General features: G+C 30.6%; 1 protein-coding gene across 1 annotated transcript in view; it reads right to left on the minus strand.

The window, feature by feature from the left end:
• X11Lbeta overlaps positions 1–18027 on the minus strand; it is a 280311-nt gene that overhangs the window by 14063 nt on the left and 248221 nt on the right. The window contains exons 3-5 of the mRNA XM_065507596.1: positions 8008–10349; positions 1006–1284; positions 99–349 (exon numbers count right to left, since the gene is read on the minus strand). Coding sequence (XP_065363668.1) covers positions 99–349; positions 1006–1284; positions 8008–10333 — 2856 coding nt within the window. The 5' untranslated portion in view covers positions 10334–10349. The remainder of the gene's footprint in view (positions 1–98; positions 350–1005; positions 1285–8007; positions 10350–18027) is intronic.

An 18027-nucleotide genomic window follows, 5' to 3' on the forward strand; every position in this document is an offset into this window, starting at 1 on the left:
CTCATCCTTAAATGTCATCACAAAAAGAAATATTGATTTTCATTTTCATATTACTCTTGCCAATTTTGTTTGTCTGACTGAATGGCTTATCATCTTACCTGTGGAAAACCTGGTCTTGCTGCATAGTGTTGTTGTTTAGGAGAATTTGTTGTCGCATTTGTGGCTGCTGCTGTTGTTGCTGCGGCTGCTGTTGTCATAGCAATGACATTATGATGATTGCTTTTTGTTGCTGTTACCGCTGTTGTTGCTGTTGTTAGATTTTGTGATAATTTATTGTTTACTCTCGGAATATGCTCCTCATCATTCGTATTACCCATTTGTCCAATACGACGTGGTGAACCCTCATATTCTGCAAATGGATAAAGAGTGTTTAGTGATAAAGTTTATTTTTGTTTCTTTTGAAATTCATTGATGTTTACAATACAAATTAATGTTACATAAGTTTAGAGAAGATTTATCTTTAGAGTACTTTGGATTTCGAAAAATTTGCGATTTTATTCAAGGTATTTTTTTAAAGAAAATTTAAATGGGCTGTAACTTTAAATACTCGTATTTTATAAAGTTGATGTCGGATTTTATTCATTCAAATTGCATTTGAAAAATAATTATCTAATTTAGACTACGCAATTAATTCGCTTTAAAATAATGCATTTATGAAGCAAATTTCAGATAAACTATTTAAAATTTTCAGCATTTGATTTTTAGTTGACGCATCTTTTTTAGCTGGTGGCTATGAGTGTCGAGCACTGATTTAAATAGATAAATAAATAAATCTTAAGATCCAGATGATTACAATGACATGCTGAAAATGTCAATGAAATCAAAGAATATTTAACCAACTTAGAGGGGTGTAATAACCCCATGCTTAAAGTTTTGCACCATAAAATCTCGGTGTCTACATTTACAACAGAGAGATTACCCTCTCTGACTTTCACATTTAAACCAAATACATATATTTCTTAAATATTTCCACTAAGTTTAAATTTATATTTTATACACACTTACCTATAATACCATGACGTGTCTCCACATTAATTGTGTGGTTTTTCTCCAAATATTTATTGTGATGCTCCTTGAATGACGACGTATCCACATCACAATTACTGCTGTTGCCAACAGTCACAATATGTTTATCGTCCTTAACATCACTTAATAAATGTGATTTTTTGGAAACAGAATTCACTGCCGATGATGTGGATGATGAATCAATGTGTGATTTTGTATCCGATACAAGAGAACGTGTATTATTGATTTGTGAAGATGAATCGGTAGTAACGCGTAAATCTGGAAATGAAAAAGAAAATTTGAAAAAAAATACAATAAATGAGAGAAATCCAACACAATGCAAAAAAAAACAGAGAAATGTAAAAATATAAACCAACAGATAGAAGACAGGGAAATTGAAATCAAGTAGAGTGTAAAAAAAGGGGCCAATGTCAATTGATTATTTTGCATCATTGATTTGTTTGCAAACGAAGCATGACCTTACCTCTGCAACACAGCTCAACACACAATTCACAATTCAATTTAAACTGATTAACATTTTGTCTGAAATGTTTTTGAAACGAAGGAAGGTGTTTTGTGTTCTATATTAGACAAGGGGGTATACAGCAAGTAAATTGTATTATTGTTTGTCTATTAACATATTGTTGTACTTATAGATACATTTACTATATACGAACTTGTAGTAATAACAAACAGACAAGTAATCATTCTGTTAAGTAAGAGTTAAAATGTGATAATGGGATGTTTGCCAATGGGAACATTTTAAAATATTAGCTAGGTTAACTACCGAATTCGAAATGGTTCAAAAGTTAACAGAGACTATAATTTGGATTATTTCGGTAACGATTAACAGCATGGAATAAAATATACAAAAAAAGCGTTACTGAGAGACAATAACAAAATATATGTAACTCAATATATGTTGTTGTTGTGTCAGCCATAAAAATTGGGAGAGACTTAATTGTTTTAATATATTTTACATTCAGTTGCGCCTCTAGTTCTACCTATAGTGCTACGGTATGTTCTGTTACTTCGGTTACGATATTTTAAAGATCTGTCTGATCTTAATTATTATTAAAATTTACAAAAAACTAAATAAAAAAATTAACTTCATTTTTATTTTCGTAATTAATTTTTTTTTTTATTAAAAATGTTTTAAGAAAAGTCAAGTTTTGTGAGACTCCTGAAGGGAGACTTTAGAATTAATATATTAAAGAAAAAAATGTTTCCGATAAATTTTCTGATCGCATACCAACAAATTTTGTGATTTCATGATGTAGATATTTTTCGTTAAAAAAATTTTAAATTCAAATTAGTGCAAAATTCAAAAGGAAATTATATACATCGAAATGTTTTTTAATTAATCGTCTGATAACTTTATTTAAAACCGAAATTCCTAAAACGAGGAAAATATGTTCCAAAAATTTAGTTTTTTCATAAAGGAGGTCGCTTCTGCTGCTATTTACAATATTTTATTAAAAAATCCAAAAACTATATTTTTTTTTTATAATCAGGGCTTTGCCTTTTTAGATACATCTTAAATTTTTCTTCAAAATTTGAATAGCGCTCGTTACGCTCTGTTGTCTGAAATGCTAATTTTTATTTTAAACTTATTTACTTTAGGTTTTCTTTCCGAATTATATCATTAATTCCACCAAAGAATACAGACCTTGGGTCTTCCAATTTTGACGATAATCGGTAAATAAATACCCTTTAAAGTCCTTTGGACATTTCCATTTTTATTCTTTTAAATTTCGTAATATATAAATAATAGGAAATTTCCAAATGACTCTAAATAGCATGTTCTTTAATTTGTAAATTTAATTTGTGATAATTTGTTTGTAATATCTTAAGTAAAATAACCGAAGATTTGTTTTCTATAACAGAAATAATATGAAGACGTTTTTATAGTAACCAGACAACTGAATGAATTAGAAATATATGTGATATTTTTAAAGAAATTTAAGACCTTATGTCGTCCAAAAATTAAAAAAAAAAAATGTTCAACCTAATATATCTCTTGAAAGTTTGTAGATAGTTTAAGTACTATCTAAATATAAAATTTTGACATATGGGTAATAAATTATTTTTTCATAATTTTTGGTAATTTTGTAGGCTCGAGGTGCCCAACTTTGGGAGATGGCTCAGTGTCCCCCATTCCAACAACGAACCCATGTAACTACAAATTAACTCAAAAATACTTCAACTCTGACTCTTTTAAATTTCATTAAGATAACTCCAAGCATTGTTACCAAAATCAAATATTTCTAAACCACTGTGCATTAGCAGATTGATAAGCACCTTATAAATAAATCTACTTCAGAACAAGTAATATTTTTGTGACGGTACTCAAAAACAAATTCAAATTAATTATGTTTTAAAAAGAATTTAAATAATTAAAGAGAACTACAATTAGCATGAATTACAAAATTTTATAAATTTATTTAATAGTGGTAAAAATAATTTAAATTTTACCTCTGGGCATACATCCCCTGTTATACTTAATATACAGTAGTAAATAGTTTCCAATTGTATATGTAGGTATGAAAAACTATATATAAATATATATAGACGTATTTAAATCTCAGTATTACAAACTCTACTGTTACATACATACAGATTGTCCAGTGATTTTCAATTAATTTCATTCAATTTAATTCTTTCTATAGTTTTTACACCATATTGTCGTCTGCCTGTGGGCCCTCAAACCCCCTAAACCCTTTTTACAAAATATATTGATTTTGTTGTTTTTAATGTTTAATAATAATGATACTCGTAGTTTGTTATTTTTGTTGTTTTTATAACAAATATTGTTGGAATACAGTAAAATGTTGTACATTGTTTAATGTAATATAAACACAACATCAATGTAAATATTCATACATACATATTTACATACAAATGTATGTAAAGTTAGATGTATATGTATAATATAAACAGATTCATCAAAGAATTAATTCATTGAAAATATTTACAACTACAAACAATTACTAATTTTGTTTAGTAATGAAATATTTCGGGTTCTGCTCTACTGTATGTTTAAGTTACAAAAACAAATTTTTGTAATGACATGTTTTACGAAATGAAATTTTAATTTTTGAAATTGCTTTAATTCTTTGTTGCACTGATACTAATCTAAGCATGTATAAGTACAATATTGTATTTTTTTTGTTTACTATTATTCAAAGTTCTACTTCATTACATTAACATTGCAATTCAATTACCCATCATACCATACACGTACAATAGTTAGTATACATTTGTATATTGTTTAAACTGTGGGGGGTATTAAATACTAACTGATTAATGTGTATTATAAAATTACAATCAGGCAAGCTTGAACATTTCCCAGCAGTTCTTGGTGAATGTCCCGAACTAGTGATTTTTCACATCATTCAGGGTGACAACTTGTCACATAATTAGTTAAGTGACTAGTTATTTTTAACCCCCTAAACAGGGGCCCACTTTACCCTTATTGATTATAATGAGACTGTATGATAGCGGGTCCAAAATAGTCAATGCATTGGATTCACATACCGGTTATATAGAGAAAGCAACCGTACTAGCTACCTAACTGGTTAATTGATCAGCTACATAACTAGTTATTTTAACATGTACGGGTGCTGATTGACCTCAAATCGTCAGTTAAAAGATATCTCATAGACAGTCCAATAACCGAGTGCTTGTAAACAACCTTTCCTCCGATAACTGTCCAATAGATTACTTCTGGTGGATAAAATAACTTCTTTCTAAAGAGGGGTACAAAATAAACGTTTAAAGTGACTACACTCTAGGTTACATAGATACACTAAAGTGGCAATTGGCTACGCACTAGGTTATGTGGGATCTTTGTATACTTAAGAAAAAAGGAAATAAACAATATGAGAATTATATCAATACAATTTGTAAAAAACTAGTTTGTACGAATTACTGCTGTACAAAGTAAATGTTTAAATTGACTACACCATTGATTACTTAGAGACTCTTAAGTTCCAATTATCTTCACGCTAGATTACATGGGATGTATTCTTCTATCTGCCCTACAAATATATGTATATGAATTGGAATCAGCCAAGTGATCAGAGACATCGATTGCAAAAGTCTGTTCACTTGACATGAAATCCGCCATATACATTCTGAAAAATGTGTAAACAATTTTTATATTTTGTTTTTGTCACGCTGGAGAAACAGTTTTGGTTATGATAACATAGTTTGTTGATAATCCCATAATTTTATCTTAATGATCACATTTTTTAGTTATATCCAAAAAAATTGGGTTGTTTGACAAAATTTCGGCTACTTCAAGCGCAATTCTTATTTTCCAACGATTATGTTGTTAAAACTGATAAAATATTTTGATGAAATCGAATCATCTGATTGGCAACAAATTTGTTCATCTCAAGAAATCAGTTTTATCTGTGCAGAAATACTACTGTAATTTTAAGAAGGAACTTTTTAAATTAATTCCCGAAATTTCCCGAGAATTCTCTAGGACAGGTTCTCGAACTTTTATTGATAATTTATATGCAACCTTGATTCCAACAAATCAAGGATCAAGGTTTATTTATAAGGTACAATAAGTCTGACTACCTTTAAAATTTCAACATATTTATTATATATTTATATACAGGCGGCAATCAATCTATATACTTGTCTGAACGTTGCATTAGCTTGTTGTCTTATTTGTTTTTACAAAACTTATATCAACTAAGTAAATACCGAAGTTAAATAAATATTGAGCATAAATAAATAAACGTTAATAGGAAAGTGTTGCAATATGGATCAATAAAAAATACTGAGGATTAGATGTTATTAAAAAAACTTTTTCAATTCAACAAAAATGATTGACTAATGAGAATTGCTTAATACTAGTAGGAGATTATATTAAAGTCTGATAAATGTGGAGAGTCCAAACTTTAGTAAATAGAAAGTGAGTAAACACCACAAATTATATTATTATTTTACTTTTTAAGATAATGAAAATCCCAAAATCTGGTTTGTTGATGATTGGGCTGAATAATAGATTTGGTTCTGAAAAAAAAATTAAGTCCAACTATAATGATTTTCATAATCTTAAAAAAATCAAAAAACTCACTGGTGTTACTCACTTTTGAGGCTGTATTAGGGATGCCAAACGGGACTGGGTTTTACAAATCCCGGGATTCGGGATTTTAGAAATGTAAATCCCGGGATCCCGGGATTTTTCGGGATCCCGGGATTTTTCGGGATCCCGGGATTTTTCGGGATTTCGGGATTTTTCGGGACTTCGGGATTTTAGTTAAACGTCAAAAACATCAAATTCAACAATAAAAACTATTTATTTCGTTAATATGAATAGGAAACAATATAACAAAGCAAAAACTAATGCATTGAATTAAAATAAATTTAACCGTGATAAATCCATAACAAAATTTAAAATTTTATAACTTTTGTATTGAGTACATATGCCATATTCATAGCAAGAGGATTTTTAGGAAAGCGTACATTGCCCTTACTATGAGACCAATCGTGTTAAAATTGGTAATGAAGTTTAAAAGTTATTTGCAATTGAAACTGCACAATTTTTGTCGAAAATGTTTGCTCCATCCCTATATTAATATTAAAAATAAAAAGTATTGTTTTATTATATTACAAAAAATGTCGGCCTGTCTGTTAAAAACACGATAGGGCACAGACGAAAGAAGCCAGCTGGTATTGAAAATGGTCCATGATTTCCCCTAGCCCCATACAATTGTCTCCCGGAATATTGTTTGAGCAGTCATTAATATGTTGAATATACGCCAATCCTTAAAAAATTGTGCACAAAATAAGTTCTAAGTACTCCGAAATTATACTGTAAAGTATTGCGGAAATCGGGCTACATTTGTCCCTGGTCCAAATTGGCTTATAATAATTAATATCGTGATGAAATTGGTCATAAACAAGTTGTATATGAAAATAAACCCATCTACCAACTTTTGTGAGGTCCAGTCCAAAATATTTTATTGTCAATAAATAATTTGTATATAATGATATTAACATAAATTTCGATATAAGTCATTCATTCATAAATGCTAATCAAGTCTCCATTGATGGTGGGTATACAAGATTCGGCGAGATTAGAATTATAAGTATGCTGAAATTTAGCTTTCTAGGTATTTTAGAAGCTTGAAAAATCTTCCTGAAAATATCAAAAATCTTGTAATATTCCGGGATTCGTTAATCCCGAAAAATCCCGGGATTCTTTTTCACAAATCCCGGGATTCGGGAAATCCCGATCCCGAAAAATTCCGGGATTTTCGGGATCGGGATTTCGGGATTGGCATCCCTAGGCTGTATGTATATAATTTTGGAGTAATGAATTTTAGTCAAGGTTAGCAACCGTTACCGCTAAGCTATCGTTATCTCAAACATACTTTCTTGATTTAAAAAATAGAGTTTATTAAAATCTTCATAATTGAAAATGTAAATTTTATTATAAATTTTAGTCAGCTCGAAAATACCTTTATCATTAAAATGCCGTTACCGCTAAAATTAGGGTTACCGTTACGAATCGGTAAATTGACGATTTTTTACAATTTAACAAATTAACTAAAATTTTAATACACAATTTCTGTTGAATTGAGAATAAGTTAATTAGCTGCAATTTTCTTCAATTTCATCATTTTTGATTCAGTGCACTCGAAATTCGTTTATCTTACACATAATTATCAAGACTGGCTACTGATTGAATTTTAATGCTAACGGCAATTTCATCCTGAATAAAATTAATTATAAAACTTACAAAAATTCTGTTGATTTCAATAACACAATTTTTTAAAAGTTAAAATTTGTATTTTTATAATTACAATTTATTTATAGAATCTCGGTAATGGTATTTTAGCGGTTAACGATAGTATACCTGATATTTTACGGATATTTTTATTATACGGATATTTTAGGAGCAACGGTAGCCAATCTTAATCATAATATCTAAAAACTAATAATTTTCCATACATGTTAACAAATGATGTATCTACTTACTTTGCCAACTTTCAGTCATATCATCATATAGCACATCATTGTTGCTATTTAAACGTTCATCGTTCAATTGACGTTGCGCTTGATTATGTTGCTGTTGTTGCTGATGCGATTTTGTTGGATGATGTTGATACTGACTTGATTTATGCTGTTGCTGCTGTTGTTGTTGTTGTTGATATTTTTGTGTTAAATGGTGATGTTGCTGTGTTGCATAAGTATGACGTTCCCGATCACGTCTATCCCTTATTTCCATTGCATTATTTGTTGTTGCTGTTTGTTCTCCCACTGATTCTCTAACCAAAGCGGCATTAATATAACGTTCTCGTTCACGTTCTACATTTATTGTCTTACTACGTTGTTCTCTTAATTCACGTTCACGATCACGTTCTCGTGCCAAACAGCGCTCGGAACGATCATGATTAATATCTCGCTTTTCGGGCCAATCATTTTGATGATTCAATGATGACTCCTGTAGCGAAGTTTTGCTGCCATACAGATATTGGGCGGCTAGGGGAGTTAGGCCTTCAGAGCAAGGATTGGATTTATGTAGGTTATGTTGCTGTTGCTGTTGTGTATTGTAGTTGTTACGTTTTTGTGTGGTATTAGCTGCTGCTGTATTAGCTGTATTGTTGGCGGTATCTTGATATGTAGCATCACTATTTGGACTGCGCCCGAGTCTTATGTGGTGTGATGTTACGGGAGGCTGTTGTCTTCCTATATAGGTAGTTTGCTGCTGTGACTGTTGTTGTTGTTGCTGTTGCTGTGCGGTGTGTTGTATATGTTGTTCTGGCTGTGGCTGCTGCAGTTGTTGCTGTTGCTGATATATAGAACGTCTGTTATGGGAACGTGCTTCTATTTCTATTGAACCATTATTGCCACTATAATCTGGGGAATTTAAGACGGTTGAAGTGGGAGTTGTATTTTGCCTCGTTTCCCAGTAGTTGTCTTTAACAAACGGATTTTGATTTGAAGACTGATGACCATTCTGCTGGGAATGATGATGCTGCTGCTGTTGCTGTTGATGTTGTTCAACATTACGCTGATGCTGCTGTACAGCATTTAAAATTTCCGCATGATTTAGATGATTGTAAGGCTTTTCTTCTCTGGCATAGTTTTGACCATTGACCGCCTGTATGTGATGATAACGCTCATATTGAGAACGTTTACGCGGCATTTCGTGAATTGTTCTGTCACGTAGTTCCTCGTTATGTTTACGTTGTAGTAGTTCCCTTGATGTGGGACTAGTAGGGGTTCTTTCTCTTAAGTCTTCGTTATGATTACGCACGTCTGTGGTTGGCGGACTAGTAGTTGAGGTGTGATAATAAAATGGTGCGTAATTAGGCACAGGTAATTCCTCTTCTTCTGCTACTGGCTCCGAGAGCTTACGACTATCGTCTAAAGTTTGCTGCTGCAAATGTTTCAGTTCTTCGTAATCTCGGCGTTTGGTAGATTCTTCAGTTTCTTCTGTGGTTAGCAGGGTAGAGCAAAGAAAGGGATTTGTGGAAATTCTGGGTGTTACCGATGACAACGATTCCGAAGATATTGAAGACACCGAGTGGGGAGGTGGAGATTGTGTGATTATATTCACACTTCTATAATAATGGTTGTTGGTATTTAGATTATTTTGTTGTTGTTGTTGCAAATCTAGATTTTCTACTTCACCGTTTTGTAGTTTATGATTCAATTTTGAATTACTGTTTGAACGAATTGTGTGATCTTCTCTCGCCACGTTTGAATTGCCATCTGTGGGTGACGATTCTAAGCTGGAATTATTATTGGCGGTTTTTGGTCTACACTTGGGAAATAACAATGAAATTTGATCTTTAATGGGTGGTGAGGGAGAGAGTAGAGCCTGTGACAAATTTACTGCTGATGCTGCTGTGTTTGTAGTTGCTGTTGTGGTGGTCTCGTGTTTTGCGGTTTCGCCATTAGTCGTTTTGCCGTTGAAATATTTTTGTTGCTGCTCTCTTAGCAGTTGCTGTTGTTGTTGAATTTGCTCTCTTTGGTAGAATTTTGTGTTGTGGTTAAATTCAGTCGAATCGTTAAGATTATCGTTACCATTTATGGCTGTTTTGCCTTCAGTGGTATGTTGTCGACTGTAGTAAAAACTATTGTGTGCTGTTGGCGATGCTAATGATGAAACATGTTGCTGTTGTTGCGACGATGATGATGAGGAGTTTGATCTCGGTTGATAATGTGCACGATTTGTGGTTTCTATTGTGGTGTAATTCTCAGGTGATGTTGATGAGGTTGCTGTCGATGAATGCAAATTATTAATGCCACTAGTAGTTTTTCCAGCAGCAATTGTCGTCAATGTTGTGCTGACCATTATTGAAGTCAATTAACTGTAAAAACAAGGAAAACAAACAAAACATATTATAAGTTTTTTAATTGGAAAACTATCTGGCTTTGAAATGCAAATTTGTAAAACGATTCTAATGTATATTTATGACATTGCACAGTGAGTTCGTTTGAAAAACAACGAGGTATTAAATCTATATTATATCTATTAGGAAAACTTTGTACAGCTTGTAATTTGTATAAATATGGCCAGATTTCAATGAGTGAAACTTTATTATAAAGCAAGTGGGAAGTTTAGAGGATTCAGATTTAAAACCACTTTTTTCGATCGACCCCACAGTGCGTTTTGAAGATTTCATATTGACGTTATTTAGCAGTCTTGTCTCCAGTTGTAATTACAAAATATCACTATTTAATAAACGTAATAAATATAAATATTTATTTAATATTTAGAACTTTGGTCATTTTTAATATCTATTTATTTATTGCGGCTTGTCTACCTCAAAAGCAATTATTTTTTTAATAAATTACATTAATGTGCACTAAATGTATCATAAAAAACACAACGCACAATTTCATGTTCAAATTTATCATTTTCCCCGATTACAGATCTTTTCATTTCCCATCTATTTTCAAATCTAATTTAATATAAATTTAATGTGTTGCTGCGCTGCAGCATTTAAGGGCAACATGTTTTTAACTGTGTAAAACATAGTAAGAGTTTAGGCGACAAAAAGAAATAATTTTTTGACATTTGTTATAAATTATGTCATTACAACAAAAATAAAACACATTAAGAACCCTCCAATTTAAATAAAGGTAGTTAAATGATAAACGTTTATAGTGAAAAAAAAAATAAAATGCCGCTTAAAATGCAGCAATTTATAAAATACACGAATTCCAACTCTCACATACTCTACCTCCCACTCTTATATAACAATTGATGTCCTTAGTCCTTTCAACGTGTAACATTTAATACCTTGATTTTGTTTTACAACACCAACAAAAATACCAAATATGTAGTACTAAAATTTCCATACAAAAGACAGTTTTTTGAATAAAATTAAAATCACCCACATGAGAGGAATAATGGGTATGAGTAAAATACACACAAATTTAAATTGTAAGTAAAAAATTATTTAAATTTAATTTGAATATGTGTATTTATGCAAATTTGAATGACTCTTTGTGAAAATTTTAAAGTGCTCCTTGATTAAATTTAGTTTGAAGTAAATGCTGTAGCTTAATTGAGAACATTTTGAATTGCGAATATTACGAGCACAAACATATATTACGAAAATAATCCTAATTAAGCCAAAAATGAGATTATGAAATTAAAACATATTGCAACTACTTTTGGCAGATAAGAGTGAATTTCAAATATAATAATCTGGGAATTAAAACTAATGCAGGGATATTTAAAACAGTGAGTAATGTCTTTTAAATATTAACTGAGGGTGTGATGAGGCAATTTTCATACCACCACCAAAAAACACATCGAAATATTGGTCGTAGACCAGGGATGACCTAAGCTAAAACTGCAGTTATGTTGGTGAGCGAAAGAAAACTCCACTGAAAGAAAAGTTTAGTAAACATAAAAACAAGATGTCGATTTTTATCATATATTATTTGTTATAATGAAGTCAATAATCCTAATCAAATTGTCTGCGACATATTATCATAGCTCATTAATAGAGATTTCTATATTAAAAACTTTTGGCAAATTTGTATTAATAGAATATCTTTTTTGATTGTTGTGATTAAATTAATTTTCAAATCTGAAAAAATCTGTTCACAGAAGTAAATTGAGGGAATACAAGTAAGACAGCTATATTCGGATGTGCCGAACCTTATACAAACTTCACCAAATTCTACTTCAAAATAATTTTTTTTTAAATTTTAACAATTTTTTAAATTTAAAAAATTTTTTTTTGGTTCTTTCAATTTTTTTTTTAATATTTAGCGAAAAAAAACATTTGGTGAAAAAAAAATCCGGGTTAAAAAATATTTTTCCGATTTTGAACCATTCCAACTTACTATGGTCTTATATACGCCGTTGCAAAGGTTTTTGAAATATATATCATTAGATATCCATACTGTCTATATTAATGACTTAGTAATCCAGACATAGGTCAAAAAACGAGGTTGTCCTGGTTTTTTCCTTATATCTCAGCCATTTGTGGACCAATTTTCGTGTATCGTTTATGTAAGTTATTTGCGGGCTTCGGAAAGTTCATTTAAACAGACGGATGGACAGACGGACATGGCTTAATCGACTCCGGTATCTATAAGGATCCAGAATATAATATTTTCGGAATGACAAACTTATATACAGTGCACTCGCGATAATATGAACATCCCAGAATATGAACACTTTTTACTTCCATAGGGTACTCTAAAATATGAACTTAGTGAACTAAGCTGTTCATATTTTAAAGCTTTTTTAAAATATGAACAGCTTATTTTTGTTTTTTTAATGTATTTTATCTATCAAAAATGAACTGGCCTGGTTTTAATTAGTTCATATTATTCATATGCACTGTATACACTTCTCACGAAGGTGAAGGGTATAAAAACAGACAACACTTCAATGATTTTAAAGTTCAAAATATATTAAACAATCCCAATATTTATCTCAGTAATTATAAAATATTAAAAAAATAGCAAGACACCCATGTGCATTCGTTGCTGTCTCAGTGACGACTAAACAAAAGAGAATAAAGTGGATACCATTGTCATACACCCAATAAAGTATATATATTCTGGGACCTCATAAAATTCTAAGATGATCTAGCTATTTTCGCCTGTCTATAATGCCTAGAGGAAAGGGTCTACGGTGATGGACATTTTCCCACACATTTTCTTAGTTGATCAGAAATTTAAAACAAAATGTCTGATGTTTTAAATTGTTAAAATTTGGCACAAATTGTCCCAATAAATGTGTGTGTGTCCAAAAACGAAAATTAGTTGAATGTTTTGGGTCAAAATCTAATAATCAACTGACAGATTTTTATTCCCTCCCATAACCTATTTGTTTAGTTCCAACAAATTTCCAACAAATTTCCTTATATTAAAAGCTGTTCTGCAATTCTGACTGTATACGTGCATATTTACTCCATTTAACTAAATTCACGTTTGCAATTTATAACCTTAAAATATTTCCAATAAATCACAAAATTAAGTGAAAAATTGAGCAACATTATAAAGTATTAAACAAATTTTATGTGAAAATAAAATCAAATAAAACGGTTTTAAGTCTAACAAATCCCGATAAAATCTATAGATTCAATCACAATCAATTGTAATCAGTTTAAACTGTTTAATACAGTTAAAAAGTCAAATGGCATTAAATTGACATTTAAAAGGTTAACTGTGTAAAATGTGTCTGTTATCATGAAATTCAAATATATGCTGATACTTATATGATTACAAACACATTCTATAGATACAAATAATGTATGTTAAATTTGGTAACCAAAAATGAAGAGGGTGCAAGTGGATAGACCAATTACATACATTTAAAAGTAGATACATACGTATGTCTATTTATTCTTACCATTACTAGAATCACACATACATTTGGGAATAACATACATATGTATATGAATATTGTATGAATTTCCTGCAGCTCTTGAAACACGTTCCCCGTTTACAAATATGATGCATAGTTTTAAAGAAACATTAAACTGTGTGGCAGTAAAGTAAAATTTATTTTAGATTTTCCTAAAATAAGTTTGTCATTCCGTTTGTAATTTCAACATTTTTCATTTGAGACCCCACCAAGTTTATATATTCTGGATCTTTACAGATAGCGGAGTTGATATAGCTATGTCCGTCTGTCCGTCTGTATGTTGATATCAACTTTCCGTAGCCCCAAGTAACTTACATACATGATTCATAAATCAATATATCGAGAAAATTGGCCCACAAGGAGCTGAGATATAAGGAAAAACCAGAACAAACTCGATTTTTATACCCTTCACCTTCGTGAGATGGGTATATATGTATAAGTTTGTCATTCCGTTTGTAATTTCTACATTTTTCATTTCCGACCCTATAAAGTATATATATTCTGGATCCTTATAGATAGCGGAGTCGATTAAGCCATGTCCGTCTGTCTGTCTGTTGAAATCAATTTTCTGAAGACCCCAGATATCTTCGGGATCCAAATCTTCAATAATTCTATCAGACATGCTTTCGAGAATTTTGCTATTTAAACTCAGCAAAATCGGTCCACAAATGGCTGAGATATGAGGAAAAAACCAAGACAACCTCGATTTTTGACCTATTTTTGACCTATATCTGGATTACTAAGACATTAATATAGACAATATGGATATCTAATGATAGATATTTTAAAGACATTTGCAACGACGTATATAAGACCATAGTAAGTTGGACCTACAATGGGTCAAAATCGGAAAACAAATTTTTAACCCGAAAAAAAACAAAAACAAATTTTAAAATTTAAAAAAAAATTTTAAATAACAATCAAAAAAATTTATTTTCCAAAAAATTAAAAAAACTACTGGAAAAAAATAAAATTTTGTTTACCTAAAAATATTTAAAATTTTGGAGTATAATTTGGTGAAGGGTATATAAGATTCGGCACAGCCGAATATAGCACTCTTACTTGTTTTACCTATTTTTGATCTATATCTGTATTTCTAATAATATAGTCAATATCTAATGATATATATTTCAAAGACCTTTGCAACAACGTATATAACGCCATAGTAAGTCTGACCCTGAATGGGTCAAAATCGAAAAAAATATTTTGTAACCAGTATTTGTTTCACCAAAAAAAAAAAATTTTATCATAAAACTTGTTTTACTAATACATTTAAAAAAATGTCTTTTAAATATTTAAAAAGAAACATTTTTACATAAAATTTATTTCAAAAGAAAATTTGGAAATTTTTAAAATTTTATTTACCTAAAAGCGTATATATGTAAGACTCGGCACAGCCGAATATGGGTCTCTTACTTGTTTATATTAAAACTTTTGGAGAGAAAATTCCATTTTTTCACCCCTCTGGATCCGCGCCTAAATTTACATGTATTTGAAATTGCTATGAACAATATATTAATATTTAAGGATGCCCAAGAATATACTCATAATTCAATCGAGTCCAAGAAATTAATAAATAATTTAAAGCAGAAGGAAGCAATATAACTTTACATTACCAAACTAAAGAAAGAAACTACCACTATGTAGTATCTGTCTTAGTAACAGATATAGCAGGTGGAAACATGACATTTAAAACTGCAGGGTTTCTACACATGATATTGTCATTTATACTTTATAAACATTTCATCACAATCTAAAGGATACGGTTGTTTATAATTGTGCTCTACATTTTGTATGATGATAATAATTTTGTCTATGTATGCGTACTATGAGAGTGTGTGTTTTCTCAAAAAACATGAAATTAAATTTGAATTTTTAACAGAAAACATTTATGTTCTCATCCACACATATGTTCCGAAACTCAGCTCGTAAAATGTTGAAATGAAACCCAAAGGATCTAAATTTTAATTGCTCTTAATCGTATTGGATGAAGAAGAATCTTTCTCCTTCGCATTCATGATACTCCTTCCATGATGATGACGATGATGACACATTGAGTGAGGAATGAGTGAAATACGGTGCGATTGTTTAAAGTTGAATACTTGAAAGTGTTCTGTGCGTAAGATGCTTACGAAGAAAGTCATTTTAATTCTTATTAAGTACAATTTAATTATTCATAAAATGCATCCATCATACATATTATTTGCCATTGAGATAAATACGGGCAAAAATAAAACTTTGTTGCAATATAAGTTATGTGTTTAACTTAAAATGTGCAAAATTTTAATTGAATTATTTCTGAAGGAGAAATAATGTGTAATAATGATAATTTTATTTTATGCATATGAAAATGAAAAAGGTTATGTTAATGCATTGTAGATTTGTTTCTTTTCACTTAAAGAAAATTATAATTTATTTCGGTTTTTAGTTTAAAAGACAAATTTCATTCATTAATATTCTTTAAATTAATTGAAAAATATTGTTAAAATATTAAAGAAACGTTTAATTGATATCATGCATCCAAAATAGCTTAAGTAAAACTGTTAATAGCTTTAGAACTGTTAGTCAGATTATATATTGGGCGTATGACTTAAAAATGGCGTATCTTTTGAACGCGATCTTTGTTTTTAATAAATTATATGTCATTTTGAAGGGTACATATCCGTCATTTATTTTCACTTATATAGTTATTGAATGTTATAGTGTAAACAACAAAGTTTTTTTATTTTTGGGAAGTTATGCTTTACTTTTTAATTACACCAAAACTTATGGTGAATGTCTTCCATCGGATTCATCGTGAGAGAAATGATTTGTGCGCTTCAGAAGTGGCGATTTTGACACGGAAGACAAAGATCGCCTAGGCCAAAAAAGTTTGAAGACCAAGAATTAGAGGCATTACTCCATGAAGATTGTTGTCCAACTCAAAAAGAGCTTGCAAAATCATTGGTAGCTAATCATGCTCCAAAAGCAGGGAAATAACATAAGAATTAAAGCATGTTGGAAATGATGTTTGAACGCTATAAAAGAAAATTATTTTAGCACCGAATCATTACTTACGATGAAAAATGAATCCATTACAATAACCCGGAAAACCAGCCCAATCGACATCAAAGCCAAATATCCATGGCGCTCTGTATATGGAGGGAGCAAAAGGGTCCTATATATTATGAGCTGCTGAAATCTGATCAGACCATGGCAGGGAACCTGTACTGAACGCAATTGAAGCGATCATCGGTCGAAAAATGCCCAGAATATGCGGCCAAATATTAAACCTTAATATTCCATTATGACAACGATCGGCCTCATGTTGCAATACCCGTTTATAGTCCAGACATTGCACCGTCCGACTACTATTTGTTTCGATCGATTCGTTCTTGGCCTCAAAGGATGTGCAGTTCTTTTGGCTCTGTATCTATGTATATGTTACCAGAAAAATATGAAAATGTCATAGTTAACAATGGCCAATACTTTAAATAAATTTATATTGTACAAATGTTTCAAAAAATACCGCATTTTTAAGTCATACACCCAATATTTTTTTGATTAAAGGTAATGAATAGTAGATTTTAATATCAAAATATCTTTAGTTTTTTGTGTATATGTACTAATTTTATAAAATTTGTCTTGTACATATTGAACATTTTTTTTATTGGAATGTATTACTCAAAAAAAGATATTTATCAGCAAGAGGACAGTAATTTAGAAGGATTAGATTTGTTAGCCTTAGTTATAAAAAAAGCTTGCAATGTTACTTTCACTTTTGCTAAATATTGTACAATTTTCTTATTTTGCTTTAGTTTCTCTGATCAACAATAAAATCACATTTTTCCTAACACTTGACAAAAGCGTTTTAAAGAAAATTTAGTAAATGTGTATAAAAATGTCAAATAGCATTTAGTGCTCTAGAAATTTATGAACATTTATGACTTTAAAAAACCAATTCATTTGAAAATTTTGCCGTCTTTCCTTTTCCTTGTGACTTGAACATAACTGTCTGTCCGTCTGTCTGTCCTTCCATCGTTCTTATGTCTGTCTGCTTTGCCAACTGCATTTATAAATTTCAACTCCTGTTGCTTTTAAGTGTTCTCCTGTTCTGAAAAGAAGGAAAACTCAAGGAAATTTGCTGTGTTGTTTATTATTTGTTTCGCATG

This window comes from Calliphora vicina, chromosome 4 (genome assembly GCF_958450345.1).
Source record: "Calliphora vicina chromosome 4, idCalVici1.1, whole genome shotgun sequence".
NCBI lineage: Eukaryota > Metazoa > Arthropoda > Insecta > Diptera > Calliphoridae > Calliphora > Calliphora vicina.